Consider the following 19,459-nt stretch of genomic DNA (forward strand, 5'->3'; position numbering starts at 1 on the left):
GACAATATGAGTCAAAATATATGCTCCCTGACTCCCTTCTGCCCAGAAGCTTCTGATTGCTGCCTGAGCCTCCTCTTAAGTTGGCACTTGCTTAGCTGTACCTGGTGGGCAGCAGTGGAATGAGACAGAGAGGAGGACTACTGTGGGAAGTGCTGAACAGCAGCAGCTTTAACGTATTTGGCAGCAGTAGGAACTGGGCACCAGTCAGGTTTGGGCAATTAATGGTGCTATAGGACTCATGGGATGGAAGAGTGAGCTTGTAGCATTTTTCATCCTGCAATTGCATGTCAGCAAGCCTTTACTGTCTTCTCCAGATAGAGTGTAGCTGCTGTTATAAAGTGACTGCATAAATCAGCTGCAGATGTGATTAGCATGCATGTGTGTATATATTTAAAAGACTTAATTAAAACATCAAACTGGAGAACAGATCAGCTGGGAGTGTGTTTTCTTCCACTAACAAACCAGAAATAAAAAAAAATCCCCTAAAGAACAACAGTCCTGTTGACTTTCCATTTTACTCCTAGAATTTTAGGAATGTTCCTCAGATTTGTCTGTGATTCTGCTATATTTTAACAGTCCCTGGCCCTGCCAGGCAGGGAATGTAGCTCGGTTTTGTGTCTCAGTGGCCTTTTATATGGTGAGGGAAATGTTTACTTGTGTTGTAGCAACCAGACAGTATGTTCATGACCATAAAGGGTGCTGATGAGTGACTCACTGGAAGGGAACTCAGGCTTGAAAGTGTTGTCAGATAAAAAAAAACCCACTTAGTGGAGCAAAGTACAGAGCAGTTCTGTTCAGTGGACCTAGCAGCACTGAGTTATTTGAAATAGAAAATGTGCAGTGTCTAACACCCTCTCTCAACCTCACAGCCAGTGGCGACGCATAGTGGGTGCATGTCCACTCCCTGAGAGCGCCAGTGCACCCCCTGATCAGCCACTTAGGCAATGGCCAAGGGGGGCAGGCAGGAACACTGGCGCCCCCCCGTAAGCACCATTTGATCGCTGTGATCACTGCAGCCGCTTCTCGGATCACTTGATCCCAGGAGTGGCCACAGCCACTCCCAAAAGCGGCTGCAGTGATTGCAGCGATCGGCTGTTGCGGGATCACCCAGAGGGGTCCCTCCCCTGGTCAGCAGGATTGCCGGGGGGGGGACCTTCCACCCCCAGTCGGTGGTACTGGTCGCATGCCCCCCCAACTAAGGCAGCACCAGTCGCCCATGCTCATAGCTCCGTTGTTCACAGTTCCACGCAGATGGCACAGGTTTCTTGTTTCCCCATAACCTCCAGGATATATTGCTACTTGCCTGTGTTTTCTCAGGGAACCTCACACCGTATTTCCAGGGTAAATTGCTCCTCTTAAGGTTACTGTGCAGAAGGGGAAAATGTGGCTTAATGTATCAAAGACCATGAATGTGGGTCTGAGGGGGGCGGGGTGATTCTTCCTCATGCACGGTATAGGTAGAGGCATTCTGCGTGGGGCAGGAAACCAGATTGTTTCCACTCAAATCAACTCTGAACCTTTTGAGAAGTTAATCAAAATGAATAGATTCTACCTTCTATGCCAGGGGCGGGCAAAATGTGGCCCTGGGGCTGGATGCAGCCTGCTAGGCCATTCTATCTGGCCCGCGGGGCCCCTAAAAAATTTAGAAAATTAATATTTATCTGCCCTGGACTGCCTGTCATGCAGCTCTTGGTGGCTTGCCAGAACTCAGTAATCAGCCCTCTGCCCAAAATGATTGCCCACCCCTATTCTATGTACACTTAGACACATACCTTTTTGTGGGTGCTTATGTTTCCTGCCTGTACGAGGAGTTGGGAAATCCCATGAGAAATTTTCTTTTCCCAGTAACCTGGGATCAAGCAGGCCTGAGTCCCGATGGGCATACTGGGAATCAGAGTTTGAGCATTTGGAGCTGCTGATACCGAGGGTTGTACTATAGTTGTGCATCTCAACTCTCCTAGTGCCAGTCTCAGTATGTTTTCCAGGAAAAAGTATGTGCTTACAATGCCTGGTGTTTGAAACTGGGGCTCATCTGAACGAGTCATGAGTGAAATAAGGCACACAGGAATAATACTCTATCAGTGGAGATTTACATAACAGTCAGGCAGCAGGCGCCTGGATTATTCTTCATTGTTCCAGCCGGGCTCCATTATCTTTTCACTACATTTGGACCAGGGCTGTTTTCCTAGCTATATTATCTCTAGAGAGCAACCTGCAGCAGCAGACTTCCCCCCCCAGATGTGCCTGCTGTGGTGAGGCAAACCCTGCCATTTCTGCTGGGCAGCTCTTCCTGTTCTATCACAGGCTGAGCAGCTCTTGCATAATTGGGAAGAGATCCTTGATGTCCCATGAGCAACACATGGGTGTGGAGAGCAGCCAGGGCGTTGTGAGGAATCCTTCCTGGCAGCAGGCTCAGGAACTACCCTCCTCTCCCTCTGTGAAAACAGAGCTGTTTTGTTACTCTCAGCATTGGTTGTGCAGGGTCTGATTCAAAGCTTGGAGAAGTCAGTGGAATGGCTCCTCTGGGCTGTTTTGGCTTTGGATCAGGCCACAGTGTTTTCTCTAGGCATAGGCTTTGCCAGACACATTCCAGCTTGCTGTGCCCAGTCTCTGTGATAATGGTAGACGTGTAAACTCACTGCTAATCTGGGCTTCCAGGCTGGAAGGGGCAGCACAGGAGGCAGGACACACAAGGGTGTGATCTAAGGCAGCATTTCTCAACCCCTGGGTCCCAACCCAGAAGTGAGTCACAAGACTATATGAAAGGGTTGTGAACAACCTTTAAAAAATGGATCAACAAACTTTCAAAATGGATTCTTCTTTAAGGAAGAAAAACATGGGTTTCCTCTTGCAGGCTGGCAGTACCAGCCTGCAAGGGGCTGCTTGGGGCAGGGGGTGCCATGTGCATGTACACGCACTTACATGCATGTGGCAGCCAGGCTGCACGGAGAGCAGTTCCTGCAGCTCCCCACAGGTAAGTCTATGGGGCGGGGGGGGGCAGCATAGATGACAGGGGGGTGGGAGGGCACATAGGCAACACTGCCTGCCACCACACCACCTCTCTAGGGTGGAGCTGTGGTCTGAGGGGAGTGGCAGCAGTGGCTGGGCCATGGCAGCAGGGTAGAACTGCAGCCCGATGCATGAGTGACTACCAACAGGAGAAGGTGAGGGCAGTGGAGCCACTATCCCTGTCCATTACTCCTTGTGCTGCTGGTGGCATAGCTGGCGTGGGGGGGTCAGGTGGCAGTGGCACCAATGAATCTTGCTGCCCCACTCTGCCCTCCTGCACTGAGTCTTGCCTGCTGGGCCGTAGAGGCAGCTCTTGCCTGTGCCGGTCCTGCCAAGCTGCAGCCCCATGCCTGCTGTGGGTGTACAAATCTGGCGGGGCGTATGTCCCACATCCCCCCACCCCACACATTGGGGTGCTGGGGGCAGGGGGTAGTGGGTTGGAAGTGAGGGGCACCAGTGAGCTGAGGTGGTTGGGGGGCTGTGGGTCAGGAGTGAGGGGTACTGGCAGACCCAGGGGGCTGTTTTCTACTTAAACCATTTACTGGGTCAGGACTGGCCATCAATATTTACAAATGTGTCCAGTACAAAGAAGATTGAGAACCACTGATCTAAGGGAATGTGCCCCAGGCAGAAAGGGCAGGTTTGCCCCTTTAAGGGTTTTGGGACCTGGGGCCAGCCAGCCCTTTTGGATTTTCAGACCCAGCTGGGAAAGCCTGAAGAGCAGAGAAAACAGCTGACGGGGAGCTAAGGAACAAGCTGGCTCCCGTGGTTGGTTGGGGAACCAGACAATGGAAAAGGCCTCTCTGTCCCTGCCGCCTGTATTGGTCAGGGGACTAGCTTCATTACTGTTTGAGCTTTGTTTTGAGAAGTAAAAGCATGCCCTGGTCAAGGGCCTGAATGGATTCTGGACTGGGGGCAGGCCAAAGGCTCATGCACAAAATGAGGGGGTTTGCTGTCTGTGATAACTAGGATGGCTAAAGTACGCTCAGTTTGCAGCTGCAAGAGCTAAGAATGTGTCCCCCAGATCCCTGCATCAGAGGGGCTGTGTCCCAGGATGCAATGCTCTGTCTCTTCTCATCCAAGTGGACCAGCTGTATTATATGTTGCAAGCCGCAGTTCTCTCCCTGGCCACCCCCCCATTCCTCCCGCCCGCCCATCTTAGAGACTGGGACAGTTGTAGGCTGCTTTGTTATATGCCAGGGCCATTGTGGGTTTCAGATAGGCACACATGCAACCAACTCAGCTATGTGACCCATCAAAAGGAGCATCTCCTCAGCAAGTGATGCTGCAGCAATTGGAGAGGCAGTTACTTGCATGGCAGATGTGGAGGTTCTGACGTGGCCTCCATTCTGCACTCAGCTGAACGGCAGCAACCTAACCTCATTTGGTAGCAGTGGGAGCTGGGCATCAGTCAGGTTTGGGCCCTTAGTGGCATTATAAGACTTTATGGCATGGTGGAGTGAGCTTGTAGTGTTTTTCATCTTGCAATTGCATGTCAGCAAGCCCTTACTGTCTTCTTCAGACAGAGAGGTTCTGGAGTCAACAAGGGGTTGATAAGTATCTGAGCTCTCAGGATATGGCTCCTTTCCAGACAGTTATGCCAGGGAGAGATGGGGGAATGCCTTTGTTCTTGCTAATTGTGTTGATTCAGAGGGAAGGAAGTTGCTGGAGTTCCTGATGTTCCTGTCTCAGCAGGGGCCAGGGTCTTGGGGAGTTGAGGGATTGCTCCAGCAGGTGTTGTTATGGAGAAAATGAGCACTGCCTTCCTGGGGCCTGGGGATTTGTGCTGGGATATCCTGGCCCCCTTAGGAGCATGGGGGTTGTTTTCTAGATCTACTAATCAGATGAATACAGCGGATGTTGGCTTCTTCAGATTAATCTCCAGAAAGCAGCACAGCGAGGACCTGGTGAATAAGCACGGCCCACAGCACAACTTTCTGTTCCCAACAGTCTCCCAGAGCCAAACTTCTTGAACCTTTGCCCCCCACTGCAAGGGGCAAGCTGTAAACCTTTCCTGTGTGACTGGGTATTTGCCAGGTTTCTGAAGTGTGCACTTGGTGAAACAAGCTTTTCTTTATTAGTCACTGTGGAGATGGGAAAGAATTTGGGGGAAATGTTATAATTTCTCTCAAGGCATGAAGTTTTCTTGTGCTGGAAAAATGGGAGCAATCAGAAATGTCCTCTTTCACCCAGGGGTAACTTTGCTGAACTCACTGGGAAAGGGATGGGGGTGAGATCAGATAAATCTATATCACATCGCATATTCCAGGATAAAGTAGGGAGGATTCATAACTGAAGCAGCCACAGGTATTGGGCTCAGCAGCTCTGCATCTGCACAGACTCGTGTCCTGTCCTTCATCTGCGTACCATTGTGCTGGGAATATGTCTGTGCATGGGTAACAACATGCCAAATCTAAGCATTGGATGGAACAGCAGATAGGTTCATGCTACCAGCGGTATCATGTTTCAGGTGGCTGTTGTGCGAATAGGACTCTCTTCCTCTATTGTGCTGAAGGGACAAAAATGCCATGATTCAAGGAGCATTTTCACTATATTCATACCTCTAGGCTGCTTAGGGGACCTAGGCAAGTTTGCAGCTAATGAGTGCTCCTTTTTGGTCACAGTTTTAAATAAATCAAACAGTTTGCCTGGCAAGATGACCGTGGACTTTGCCACCATTTTAGTTCACTAGCTTGGAGCATGGTTGGGTCTGTGGTTGCTTAGGTGGAGGAACATATAGCACACAGACTTACACTGAGGTGAGGGGTATGCCTTGATACATGGACTTCAGCTTCCCACAATGCTTGAAATTGTTGCTGGGGCAGCTTATGTCATTGCATCCTCATGGAGTTGAAGGGCTTGGATTCAGGACATATTTCACCAGAGAAATCAGGTCTCACACCAGAGCCCTAACAGGTATACTCCCTTGAATCAGATGGACAATTAGCCTTTGAAAAATCAGGAGTAAAGCTACACTGTTATAAATTACACTAGTTTAGATGTCTGTCTGCAAGTTATCATGGGATAGCCATTTGTTCAAGCCAAGAAGACTGGTATGGGCTCCCCTACCACCTACTGGCAGTGTGCAGTAGTAGCAGTCTGTAGGACATAGCTGCGTTGGAGTAATGCCTTGACTGTGCACTCCAGATCCTTGTTTGATTGACGCCCGTGTACAAACCTGGTATCAGTTTCATGGGTGTAAATGTGTCCTGTTTCCAGGCCCAAAGTGAGGCAGGGGGAAATGGATGCCAGGAAAAGTCAGAATTTGTTTCAGGCATTTTCAAAATGAACTTTGAGCAAATCCTGCTGTGTTGGGGCTTGAAGCTTGTGCCTTTCTGATTTGCAGCAATTCAGCCATCCTACTTTGGGGCATTTCAGGTGTTTTGGTGGGGATAAAATGAGTAGACCCATGGCTGGGAGCAAACAGACCACTTCCTCATTTGCTCAGAACAAATTTCTTCATGACTTGTAATTCTCTCCTGTTCTCAGTCAGGGCCTCCCTCCTAGACATGCCCAGCAGGCCGCCCTTGACACCTCCTCAAAAAGCAGCATGGCTGGGTGACTAGGTGATGCTAGCTGGTAACATCAGAGGTGCCCAAACTGCTTCACTGATTTGATCAGCTTCTCCCACTGGCACCACTGCAGATCAGAAGGAACTCAGTGGAGCTTACAGCTTAGGCCCCTGTGCCAGCCTCCAGGAATGGTGCCCTTGACTTTTATCTTCCCTCCTTGGCAATAAGTCTTTGTAGGCTTGTACCCTCCATGAGTTCCACAAAAGAGGTGGTGCCCCCTGCAGTGGGAGCTGGCTCAGAAGTTGTTCGTTTCCTGGGAGGTATTCCTGGGGGGTGCTTTTGTGTTAAATGAGCATGGGGGTGGTCAGTTTACTGTGGGCAGTTTGTCCATGGCAATGCAGGAGAGGTGGATTCTGATACGCACGGCCCTCTCTCTGCATATGTCCAGGGGTCAGGCAGAAACCCAAGGGCAGTGCTGAGTTCTAGTATGGGGCCCATTCACATGCTCCCTCTCTCTCGTGCTGGCTTCCTGATAGCGTGCTCATCCTAGTAATTCCATGCCTTCCCCTCCCAGCTCTGTAGATTAAAATGACTTGGGTGATAAATCCTGGAGCCGTGTACTGCAGCCCTGCAGCTGTGACGCTTCGTAGAGTGATGGGCTATTTCCAGCGTGTCCTGAGAACATAGAGGTGATTCACTGGAGCAGGGATGCACGCTATGTGCTGCTCAGATGAAAACCAATCTCATTCCAAATGAATGTGCCCCCTCCCTTGGCATGTGTGCCTTGCGTGCACGCACTCACCCAGCAGCAGGGGCACCAGACGTTTGGCTGTCACAGGGCAGTGGAGAAGTTGAATGAGTTGCTCTTCTGTCCCTGGCAGAAGCAGAGTAACCAGATGGACTGACTGCATGGAAATCCAGTCATCAAGGCTCTGTGCCTGGCTCTGACACAGACTTGCTGTGCAGCTTCAGGCAAGTCACTTAACTTCTGTGTCCCCATCGCCAAAATGAGGATGAAAGGGCTTGGGGATTTATTAGCCAAGTGACACCCCAGCCATCACATTTGAATGAAGTTTGGGGAAAGATTCTGGAAGGCTCCCAACATTAAGGGAAAGCCAGTCTTTTTACAAAGCACCTGCCCCAGATCTCCCCCAACCTAGCATCCAAACCCCTAAGCTCAGAGCAAGCTCTGAATTCACAGTGCAGCAGCCTCAGGTGATTCACTCCCTCACTTGAGTCCTTATCGGGAGGTCTTACCACGCATGAAGGAGGCAGTCAAAGAATTTAGGAGGCGGGGGGGAACCCATCACCACCCTATAAGTAGATTCAAGGCCATGCTGTGTTCTGGCCCCACTGAGAGATGTGTATAGGACAATAAAGAGCAGCAGATGGCATCCTGATCCCATGGGAGATGGTTCTCCAAAGGTGCTTTCATAGCGAGCTGGAGGGGTGCTGATGGACTGAAGCATTGCTGACTGGTAGCAGGGGCAAAGGGTGTATATGGAGCTGTGTAGGTGCAGCAGAGCATCAGCACAGAGTCTCATGCTGGAGGATGCAGTGCAGATCCCTTGCGGCAGCTAGAGGTGCAGCTACACTGCCTCCTCCACCTCCCCAAGGAGGTGTGATGCATGGACACCACAGCATGGGGCCAGCCCTCCCCATCCTCCCAAGCCTAAGCCTGCTGTGCTGACTCTTTCCCCCCACCCTCCCCACTGTAAGAGAGAGAGTGAGAATCTCACAGGGCAGGAGAAGAATAAGAAGTCTAGAAAATCACAAGTAAGAAGAGCCAAGTACAGGACCTCTGAGCATCAATAGCATAGGACAAAGAGAGGAGTGTCACCTGCTGAGAACAGCCTGTCATTCTCCCTCACTCACACCCGCATACTGCAACATGCATGGGGCACTGCATGCAGATCCCAAGGCGTGTGACAGGGGAATGCATGTCTAGGCTGCAGCCCATTGCATGCTAGTATCGGGCATTGTCAGAGGGATCTATATGCAAGGGGTGAGATCAGAGTCCTCCACCAGGCCAGCTGAGAGCCAGGTACTTCCCAGTCCACCTTCTTGAGCTTCTGCATGGTTCTGTCTCTGGGGCCGCAGCACAGTCCTAGTCTTTTAGTAGGAAAAACCCAGTCATGTTAAAACCTGCTGTGCACAGCGACTGCTGATAATCGTAAAAGCCAGTGGGCTCATAGGCTAAGCCTGCATCCACTCAGGCAAAGGTGCTTCCAGAGATGTAATGAATACTTAGATGCTGCCTCGGGAGAATGAATTCCCTCCATCCTTCGCTCCTTCCCTCCATTAATGCTAATCACCATTAACATTAGTGGGTTGGCCCTTGCCTGCAAGGATCTTTGCATGTTTTATAAACATTTAGAGAGGAGCCTGAGATTGTCATGAGATTCACAGATGTGACAGCAGAGGCCCAGAGAAGGGAAATTACTTGCCCCAAGGTAAAGCTGTGGCAGAGTTAAGAACAGAACCCAGAAGTCTTGATTCCCCTTCCTTGCTCTGGTTACTAAACTCCTCTCTGTCCTAAAGACGCAACTAGAATCCACAAGCCCTGGCCGCTCTGTTCCAGCCCCTCCTGCTAGAGTGCCCCCTGCACCCAGGGGAGTTTGCCACAGTAATTCTCCAAGTGCTTTGCTCTGTGAATTTTCTGTTCTCAAATTCCACCCTCCACTCCCACTCCTGCAGAGCTGCTGCTAAGTGCAGTTGCTGGAGGAAGGACATGATGCCTGGAGTGGCACAGTTGGCCGCAGGCTGCAGAGACGCAAACCACATCCTAGCAGCTCAGCCTAGCCTTTCCTCATGCCCTTCCCCTTTTCTCCTACTGTAGGAGCCCTGGCAGGACATAGCGATTGAGGCAACCAGCCCTGGAATGCATGGGAAGAGGAAGGCCCGTGAAAACAGCTTGCAAACAAGGCAGTCCCAATGGGTGCTCCATGCTGCAGCTTGTCTACGTGTTCCAAGCCAGCAGCTGGAGCAGACGAGACCGTGCCTGGCCTGAGTCCAGGCTGCCATAGCAGCCTCAGTAGGGTGAGAGGCACAAGGAGGGCAAAGAGCAGGGGCTCAGAGCTAGTCCCGTGGAATAAGTAACTCTGTGGGGCGTTCTGTGCCCCAGCCAGCTGTCTGTGGGGCCCAGACTCCCAAAGAGTTAGTGGGTAAAACCTGAAGCAGGGATAGAATTTTTTTTTAAAAGAAATTTTTCGTATTCCCAGCCAAATCAAATCCAAATCTGTGAGTCAGTTCAAAACCATAAGTGGCCCTACAACTGGCAAACATCCTCCACCCCCACCAGGGGCTTCAGATAGTTCCAAAGTCTTTTGACAGGAATCCTATGTGCAGGCCCAAACCCGGAGGCTTGGGGTTTGGATGCCCCCATGTTTTCACCTGCCCTCAGTCATACGGCCGCAGAAGCAAGCTAGGGAGGAGCCTCCCATTTCTATAAAGTGGGCTTTAAGCCCCAGCACCTAGTGGGTACTAAACTACGCCAGAAGAACAGTTATCCCCCGGGAACGCTTAAGGAAAACTGCCTTTATGGACCCAGATACACGGTGTTTCTGAGAAAAGATGAAGGTTCTCACTGTCACTGTGAAGTCAAGAAACTTTCTGCTTATGCCTGAGACACTCACCCTGGACAGCCAGGCAGATTAGAGCTTCTGAAGAGAGGGATGAGGGACCTCTTGGGGTGCAGTAGGCACATATGCAGAAAAGGGGGGACCTGAGCTTTTTCTCCCCTTTCTTGTGATTTAATTTTTCCTCAGCTGACATGTTCTGGTTTCCCAGTTAGTAATGTGATGTGTATCCCGGCCCCTGCCCTGCCCTGGGGGAAGTGGCACACTCTGCCAGTGTGCAACGGTGGTAAGTAGAAGGCTTAGGACCAAAACAGAAACCTTTCAAAAACCTCCCTCCTCTTCTAGGGGGCAGGCCAGTACTATCTGCACCATTGCCATTATTAGCATTCAAACAACAGACTTAGGCGCTCCCCTGAAAAATCTCAAGACTGGCTTAAAACTCAGGGGTTTACAAAGAAATAAACTTCTCTTTCTAAATGTGTCTTCTTGTTTCTGAATCTTTTGAGTTCCCATTTCCCAGTCCCTCTCTGCAACCATGAGGACTGAAAGCTTCCTTTTTCTGTTACGTGACAGCAGAGATTGTCTTGGAATCATATGCCTTCTGGACCTAGGACTTTCAACACTGAGTATACAGAAGCTCATGATAAAGCCATGAAAGTTAGCAGTGCTGCAGTGGAAAAATGGAGTCATAGGGCACATCTACATGTGCAGTTAGTGCACATGAATAAACGTTGGTGGTGATTGGTCCAGAATTTTTTTGCTGCTGGGAGCAACATTTGAACATGCGGTCTGGAGCAATTAACTCTGGAGCAATCAGCTCCAGAATTTATTCATGTGCAGCACACGGAGCCCAGTTGGAGCAGCCCCAGCTGGCAGGGAACTCTGGGAGTCAGCCTGGGGCTGCTCTGACTGGATTCAGTGTGCTGTGGAGGGGCTAGCTGGGGCACGGAGGTGCTTCAGCATGGAGCTAGTTAGCAGGCAGCCCCCACGCTGAAACACCATTGTGCCCCAGCCAGCTGGGGCAGCATCTACACGTGCACTGCTACTCATGAAAAAACTCCACAGCAGGGTATTCTGCATTTGGGGTAATGACTTTGTATTCTGCCCTGTAATCTGTATTTACAAGTACTACCCTGCTGTAGAGTTTATTAGTTTTGTGCACCCTAATAGGGATGCACGCGTAGATGCTGAGATGTTTACTGTGCAATTAATTAGTCAACTGCATAGTAAACGTCTCGTGTAGATGTACCCACACAGTGCCATCCTGTCCAGTCCTGTGCTTCATATTACCCTTTATCCCCTTGGCAAAGCAAAGCAGGCAGAGAATTCTGGATTGGGAACATTTTATACTTGCATTGCAGAGCAGTACCTGACCACGTGAGGGTCAGACAGGTTTGGCTTAGGCCCATGGGGGAAAGCACTTGCAAAGCGCCACACAATAAAGGAAGGGAGCCTATTTTTTCAGCTCAACTGTAACATCCCAGGCCCCACCCTAGCAATAACTCTACTGGCCTGTTGTGCAGAGACCTTCCAGCTGTCCTGATAGCCTGTTGTGAGATGGAGCAAGGGGGAAAACTGTGAAGTGAGGGCTCCTGCGCCTAATTGTGTTTGGCTGTGAGAATAACAATAGGAAAGGTCTGATTGTCTAAAAAGATGTTGACAGAGACCTCTGGCCAGGGACAGGAGATGGGGGAGCCATTCAGGCCCACGGGATACTCTTGATGATTTGGCAAACAAAGGAAGGATGGAAACTTTCCAGTGTAAATGGTGAAAGTGAGGTAATGCCCTTGGCAGACTGGAGAGGAGAGGGCAAGGAAAACAGCCCTGGGCCCCTGCCAGGCTCCTACAGCCCTGTGCTCCAGACAGTGCACGGGTTATGGGGACTACGAGGGGGACAATTTATCCTCCACATCCTGGCTCTCTGGCATATGAAAGCAGCATAATCATTGTCATTCAGAGAGCACACTGCTGGTCTCAAACTCTTCAGGGCCCCATACTCGGATGTTCGCTGGAGAAAGCCATTTTGGACTCTGGCTGGGGCCTCCTGGCTGAGGACCTCCCAGGAGCTCGGGTCTTGTATCTGCTGTTGGCTCCCTTGCTAGTCCTGAGCATTGCAACACATTGAGATGCCTGCAGCATCCGGAGTATCCCGCCTTCCTTGGCTGAGCCATGGGGTATTTCTAGTTCCACTTTTGTGCCTTTGTTGAACTTAGCGGACAACAAAGATGTTTGAAATGATCCTTCAATTAGCTGATTTAGCGATTGAAAACAGGATGCTCCACGTTTATGTTTTACTCTGATTTGGGGATGAACCGAGGCCCCAGCCGAGCTGTTTCTGCAGTCCCAGGGTAAAAGGTCAGGGTGTGGGGAGGACCAGTGCTTCTGGGGTGGATTGGGCACCAGGACTCCTGGGGTCTTCTGAGTAACCTTCAGTGAATCCCTCCCAGTTCTGTGCTGAAGAGGGGAGTAGAGAAGGGGTGGAGGCAATGAAGCCATTTGTTTCTTTTTTCATGTTGCCAGGATACTTTCCCTCAGTCTGGGAAGGTCTGGGGAGGCTGTGAGATTTCATGTCCTTAGGCATATTCTGGAACAAGAATATTTGTTATGAAGGCTATAAATTCCTCAGTCTTTCCCACCTCCTTGGCCTCTTGCTGTCTGTTATAAAGATTACAGAGATTTTTGCTAGGGGTACAGATCCGGGAATAAGGAGCTCAGGTCCTGATCAAACACTACTCCCTGCTCCCTTTCCTAGAGCCATGGATAGAAGGCAAGAGCATGCCCCTTACAAATCAACTATAATTTCTTGGGAACAGAGTTTTGCTCTCAGTGACAGGGCATTTACTCTTACTGAGCTTTGTGATCTTGGGATGCCCCTCACTGTGCACCAGGGGGCACTCGTTATCCCTCTCTGTTGCCACAGAACTGGGAACAAGCCCTTCCAAGACAGAGGTCTCTGCCTGGTTTTCAGTGCTGGGAGTTTTTTGAAGTTAAGGGCAGATCATTTCTGCCTGGCAGATAAAGGGAAATCCAGAGGGTGGGCGTCTGGATCTGTGTTGTTAGAACAGGGCTAAACATAAGCTTTCAAGGTTCTTTGGGTAGATATGCTATCTTTTATTAGACCGAGTAGCTGGGGAAAAGTGCACCAAACACCCTGATGGAAGATATGTAGGAGAAACCAAGCAGCAACTGTGCACCAAAATGAACGCACACCGACAATGTATCAAAGACAAGAAGACCCAACTCCCTGTGGGTGCACACTTCTCACAGGACAATCACTCTCTTTCCGACCTCTCAGTTCTAATCCTCAAAGGGAACTTACAAAACACTTTTCATAGAGGAGCCTACAAACTTCACTTCATAAATCTACTGGATACAAAAAATCATAGACTCAATATAGACATTGGATTTATGACACATTATAACCTGCCTGACATCTGAATCTGCCAGACCTGACCTTTCACACTTTTCTTTCCTCTCCCCACCTCCTTTCCTTCCCTCTTTTTCTACCCTTTGTATTCCTAATTTCCAGCTAATTACTTTTTCACAGACAGCCTTTTTTCTATCTTGGAAAACTACTACAGTAGAGCCTCCCTTACTTACCTTTGCCCCCCCCCTTTTCCCACTCTCTTCCCTTCTCTGCCTTTTGTTTTCCTAATTGCCACCTATTTACATTCTCACTTTTAGCTTCTTTCATGTCTTGGAGTCTCAGAACAGCAGAGACTCTCTATTCCTGAAGAAGGGTGATTGTGCTCAAAAGCTTGCAAAGAACTTTTCCCCAACTACTTGGTCTAATAAAAGATCACATCTACCCAAAGAACCTTGCAACATGACTGCACCAAAAACCCAGAAACATAAGCTTTGGGATTTGAGATCCAGCCTATCCTCAGTCTACCTGGACCTGGCAAGAGGCCCATACATGGGAATTTCCCATGCTGTAAGCAGAGGCTAAGCCCCCAGGGGAAAGCCAGCAGGTGCCCTTGACAGGATCACAGATGATTTCTGAGGACCCAAATCCCTGCAATCCTGAGGGGGTTAAGGAACTCGCTGAAGTCAATGACTTATTGTGTATGGACACTGGGAACTCCAAGAGATGACTCACATGAATACCTCCCCTTGCAAGTGGAGCTCGGTGCCTCTTCCTATAGAGGGCCTAGGTTTTGCATCTTCCAGCATCACACTAGGGTCTTCACAGACACCAGCCTGAGCCTCATGAGGCAGTGATGCTACTTCGCTGCTTGGGAGGTCATTTCCCAGTCATACAAGAGGACTGGGGGTATCTGACCAGTGCTGGGAGATCTGTGTCCCACCATGGGGAAGGGTTGAGATGGGGCAATGAGGCACTCCCTGAGCACTCAGGGCTGTCAGTCCCATTTCACCTCCTTCCCAGCCCCTCTTACTCTGTAGGGCAGGATGGAAGCCCAGGCAGCTGGAGCTGTAAGAACAGGGAGCCCAGCTGTGCTTCTCTGCAGACACCATGCCCCGATGCTGCCTGGGTTTGTTTGCAATGTGATTTATTAAGCTCTGCTTTCTGGGCCAAGCTGCCTTTGCTGCCTGCACTTCAGAGATTAGATGCTGGCTTTGAGTGAAAGCAAGTCTTGATCATGGGCATGTTGAGTCTTTTGCAAATAAGTACATGGACAAACCCAGGTGCAGATAACCTTAGTATATAGAAATATGCAAAGCCCGTTTGTATCCAGGCTGCTGCTCTGGGGAGATCCTGAAACATGCACTAAAGTGGATGCTGCCAGGCTCAGGAAGTATTCAAAGGGACGCTATGCCTTATGTGCTACTGTTTGCAGACATATGCAAACCCCTGCATTCTTCTCTGAGGCTGGTGTAAATGGAGAGTATCTCTCTTGGAGTCAGAGGAGCTAGATGTGGATGAGAGGGTGGGGACTGCATCTTTGGTCATGGGATAGAAACAAATCTCATAGCTGACCTGTCCTTGTAGTGCTATGAACAAACTAGGATATTAGAGTCTGATGCAGATGCCTGGCACTGCTGCCAACAGCTCTGGGGATGGGGACAGAGGAGGGAAGGAGGGTTGGGAAGATGGCCATGGGCAAAGCCCCAGTTCCAGTGTCTTCAGGTCTCTTCTGTGGCTAAAGCACTGATGGGTTTCTAACCTAGCCCTGTGTGGCAGAGCAGATATAACTGTGCTTAAATTTAGCAATGAGCTGTTTTGTAGGAGATCTGAGTCCTCATAGGAATCATTTACCAGGTATTTTGAAGAGAGGGATGAACCCAGGCTTGATAGCAGCTGCCAAAGGCTGAATTTGGTCCCAGGGGTCAGATTATTCATAAACCTCAACCCCCATTATTTCTCTGTTCCAGTAAGGGCGGGTAGCTGGGTAGCAGCTTCAGGAGCTGCTCAGACTGAGGGTAGGAGCAGCTGGGTGCCACATGGGTTTCTCACAGATTACATTTTGTGTCTTGCAGGATGAAGTGAAGCTCCCATCCAAGGTGAGCATCAGCAAGTCTTTGAAGGAGACTGAGAAGCAAGAAAAGGAAGGCGAGGGCGAGGAGGAGCCCCTGGGTGAGGACCACGCTGATGAGGAGCACATCCAGCTCTCCTCAGATGAGGAGGTGGAAATTGAGGAAATCATTGAGGAATCTCGGGCAGAGCGCATCAAGAGAAGCGGCATGAAGAGGGTGGACAACTTCAAGAAAGCTTTCTCCAAGGAGAAGATGGAGAAGACAAAGATAAAGACCAAGGAAAACCTAGAGAAAACCAAGCATAACCTGGAGAAGACCCGGCACAACCTGGAGAAGAGCATGAACAAGCTAGGCACCAGGATTGTGACTAATGAGAGAAGGGAGAAGATGAAGACCTCTCGGGACAAACTGAAAAAGTCTTTCACCCCTGACCACACCATTTATGCCAGGTCCAAGACAGCTGTCTACAAGGTGCCACCTTTCACTTTCCATGTCAAGAAGATCAGAGAGGGTGCAGTGGAAGTGAAAGCCACAGAGATGGTGGAAGTGGGAGGGGAAGAGGCAGACACAGATCTGATGAGAGAGGAGAGCCCCGAGATGCACACGTTGCTGGAGATCACGGAGGAGTCAGATGCTGTGTTGGTGGACAAGAGCGACAGTGAGTGAAAAGGCAGAGGCGCGGGAGAGTTTCTGAATGGATGGCTGAACACGTAACCTTTCACACTGCGAGATCTCCCTGGGGGAGCCCCAGGGACCGTATACACAATGCATCCTTATTACTCTGGAAAGCCAAAGCCACTCCCCCACCACGGAGGACAAGGTGTCTTTTATATTTTAGTTTTAGCACATAGAGGAGGTAGGAACACAGGACTTTTTCTTTTTTATTACACCATTAAACCAACCCTTGGAGACCATTTCTACTTCAGGCTGTGTCAGAGTTTGCAAGCTGCCAGGCCCAAAGTGACAAGCATGCAGCCAAGCAGGACTGTGCTAAAACCAAGATAACTGTTGTACACCTAGGAAACACTCTTTCACAGCAAGCTGAAAGACTTGGTGTCAAGAATGCTTCCTGCTCAGCAACCTGCCCAGTGCCAGAGACCATGGAGTCCATGCAGTTATTTCCCACCAAGGCAGAAGGAGGAGAGAACCCGGGATCAGAGCTGGTGGGCAACAGACCTATCCCTCCCCAAGAGCTATCCCCCATGGCCATTCGGTCACAGATCTCTAGTGCCTGATGGATCTCTGTGGCAAGGGAAGAATTCAGCAAATTCTGCTGGCGGACAGAGAACATGTGAAGCTGCGCAGTGTTGCATGGTGCTGGGGTGGGGTCTTCCCCCACCACTGTGACCCTGGAGGACTTGAGCAGTTCACGTACCAATATGAAGGTCACTGTTGTTACACAGCACCCAGGTACTGTGGGAACTGTTGTGCCTGTGCCCATCCCAGTCCTGGTATCCTACACACCCAGGGCCTGCTGCTGCTACCAGCTACACTGATGCCATCCCACTGAGCTTTCTGGGATGGCACCAATGGAGCAGGAGGCTCAGCAAAGGCTGTTACATTCCTGTGCCTACAGTGCCTGTGGTCCTGAAGGGGTTAAACACCTGCCTGCTGGAGGCACAGCAAAAGGAGACCCTCGAGGAATCCTGGCATGTGCAGGGAGCTGAGTGGGGCTGAGGGTGCCCAACCTTGGCTCCCTACACCTTGTGGCAGCCATGGCTTCAGCAGCCAGTGAGGGAGATGCTTACTGGCCAAGGGGAAGAGTGAAGGTGCAAGCAGGGGGGCTGGAGGGTCCAGCCCTAGAAGCTAGTCACTTCCAGAAGGGCTAGTGGATGTGCTGATGCCATGGGAGGAAGACAGAGTGAGAAGGACTCATGGTCAGGCAGAGAGCGCTTTTGACACCAGTCTGTGGGGCCTGATCCTGAGCAGTGCTGAGCACCTGTCTCACCTTTGGGAGTCTCAGCATAACTCAGGGTCAGGCCATGTGCATTTCCCACCACCCACATCCCCACTTTCTGCCAGATGTGCTTTCATTGCCATTGTAAGTGCTGTAGCGAGGCAGCTGTAAGCTAGTGTGCAAGCTCCAGCTTGCCCCTGGGTCTTTGTGCGCCACATTTTGTGTACACAGATATTGCAATGGCTTGCTGGGCCTCTGTAGCCATCACACAGGAAAGGAAGGCAGGAGGGACTGAGTGTATGTGGACACAGCACTTCCCCTGGAAAGCTGGGTGGCCTGTGGTTCCTGGCCAAGGGGGAGCTTGGAGCTGGTAACCCCAGTAGCCCCTCGTGGCTCTCCAGAGCAGGGCAAAGCTGCAGGAGAGGTCTGGCCTGTCCCTCCCTTTGGTCTGTACCTGCTTGGCATGGATGCCTTCCTTAGTGCCCAGTTCCCCATAGGAAAGCAGAGGGGTCTGTTATTGCAAACGCAGCTAAAATATATAATCTTGCTTCTTTATTACGAGCATTTGCTTTTTATTGCTCATTGCACGCCTGTCCTGTCTGCAGCCTGGGATTCTCCCTGCTGCCCATGGGGCTCAGGGCTTGGGGCCTGCTCCAACCCCTCAGTTGGAGCCCATGTCAAGGGTGGCTTTGCCAGGTGGCATCTGGGCTCCATCCAAGGCTCCTTTGTTTCTCTGTTGGGTTCTCTTCAAGCACTGAGAAGATGTTCCTGGAGTGCCACACTGCCACCAAGGGGGGCAGGAAAAGACAAAGCTGGATGGGCTTTTGCTATTTCCAGGCTTCCTGGGCCCCAGGATGGGAGCACAGACCAAGAAGGCAGCTCCAATCTCCCTCGCCCTGCCAGCCCCATCAGCTCCAACCGCTGTGGTGGGATATTGAGTTCCAAGCAGTCCCAAAGGAGCCTGGGGTGGGCAAGGGGGAGCCCAGCCTACCCCAGGTTTGGATCAGTCCTCTGCTTGCTGCCAGAACTACAAGTCTCAGTCCCATTAGACTCCCCCAGCCCTGGGCCTGCCAGCAGCAGACATGTACTGGAGTGTAGCAGCCCCCCAGCCCAGAGCCCGGCCCACTGCCCAGGGCAATCTCTCCAGCAAGGGTGGGGATCTTGTAACGGGCTGCAGCATGAACTCCTGCTTCCAGACCACTCTGCAGGGGAAGAGCCCTGCAGGCCCAGGGCTGGTGGAGGAGTATCTGGGGTGAGCTGGTTGTCCATAGGTGTTCTCCATTTCTAAGGGCCCATGTATCGTTTTTTACATATCTATTTTTTCTTACACAGAAGCCGTAGCCTAGAGTACCTGACATCCAGGGCATGGGCAGGCATTGGCCTCGGGAGGTTGAAGGACATCTGGGTTTGGTACCATACTTGGCATTGCTGACCCAACACTGGGGGAGGGAGCAATGTTTGTCTATGGAGGGTGGCAGAGAGTGTGTCCAAGGCCCCCTCCCATGCCAGGGTGTGAAATGTAGCTGTGGGGTGATGGGAGCTTAGACAAAGCTTTATTCGTTTTCTATGACTGCATCCTGGTGAGCAGCTCAACTAATAAAGTTTCTTTTCTAAAAGGACAAGTGTACAGCGTGGTCACAAGTAACTGGGGTTGCAGGGTGCTGGGGAAGGTGAGGGGTGAGGGCCAGGGTGGGGCGGGGTGAGTGTGGGTGGGCAAGTTACTGCCAAACGCTGTGCAAAGAACAGAGCCAGGGCAGGAGTCATCCTTCAGACATTGACTTTGCCTTTTGGACAAGGCACTGTGCAGCCCAAGGGACATTACCCAGCCTGTCTCACATGTATACATTCAACTTGGGCAAAGCAGCTTTGGGAACTGAAAAAAAGGAGAACCAGCAGTTCAAAAACAAGTTAAACTTTCCTCCTCAAAGGGGTAGTGAGTTCCTGCAAACCTGGAGTGGAGTCGTCTCATTCCTCAGGCTCTCGGGCTACCCCACTCAAGACAGAGCCTTCTTGTCTGGTGTTAGCTG

General features: G+C 50.7%; 1 protein-coding gene across 1 annotated transcript in view; it reads left to right on the plus strand.

Annotated features, from left to right (window-relative positions):
• CAVIN1 (caveolae associated protein 1) overlaps positions 1-19,054 on the plus strand; it is a 39,968-nt gene extending 20,914 nt beyond the window's left edge. The window contains exon 2 of the mRNA XM_090044353.1: positions 15,539-19,054. Coding sequence (XP_089900479.1) covers positions 15,539-16,201 — 663 coding nt within the window. The 3' untranslated portion in view covers positions 16,202-19,054. The remainder of the gene's footprint in view (positions 1-15,538) is intronic.
• Positions 19,055-19,459: the final 405 nt, after the last annotated feature.

Source organism: Crocodylus siamensis, chromosome 4, assembly GCF_052110815.1.
Source record: "Crocodylus siamensis isolate JL-2025a chromosome 4, ASM5211081v1, whole genome shotgun sequence".
NCBI lineage: Eukaryota > Metazoa > Chordata > Crocodylia > Crocodylidae > Crocodylus > Crocodylus siamensis.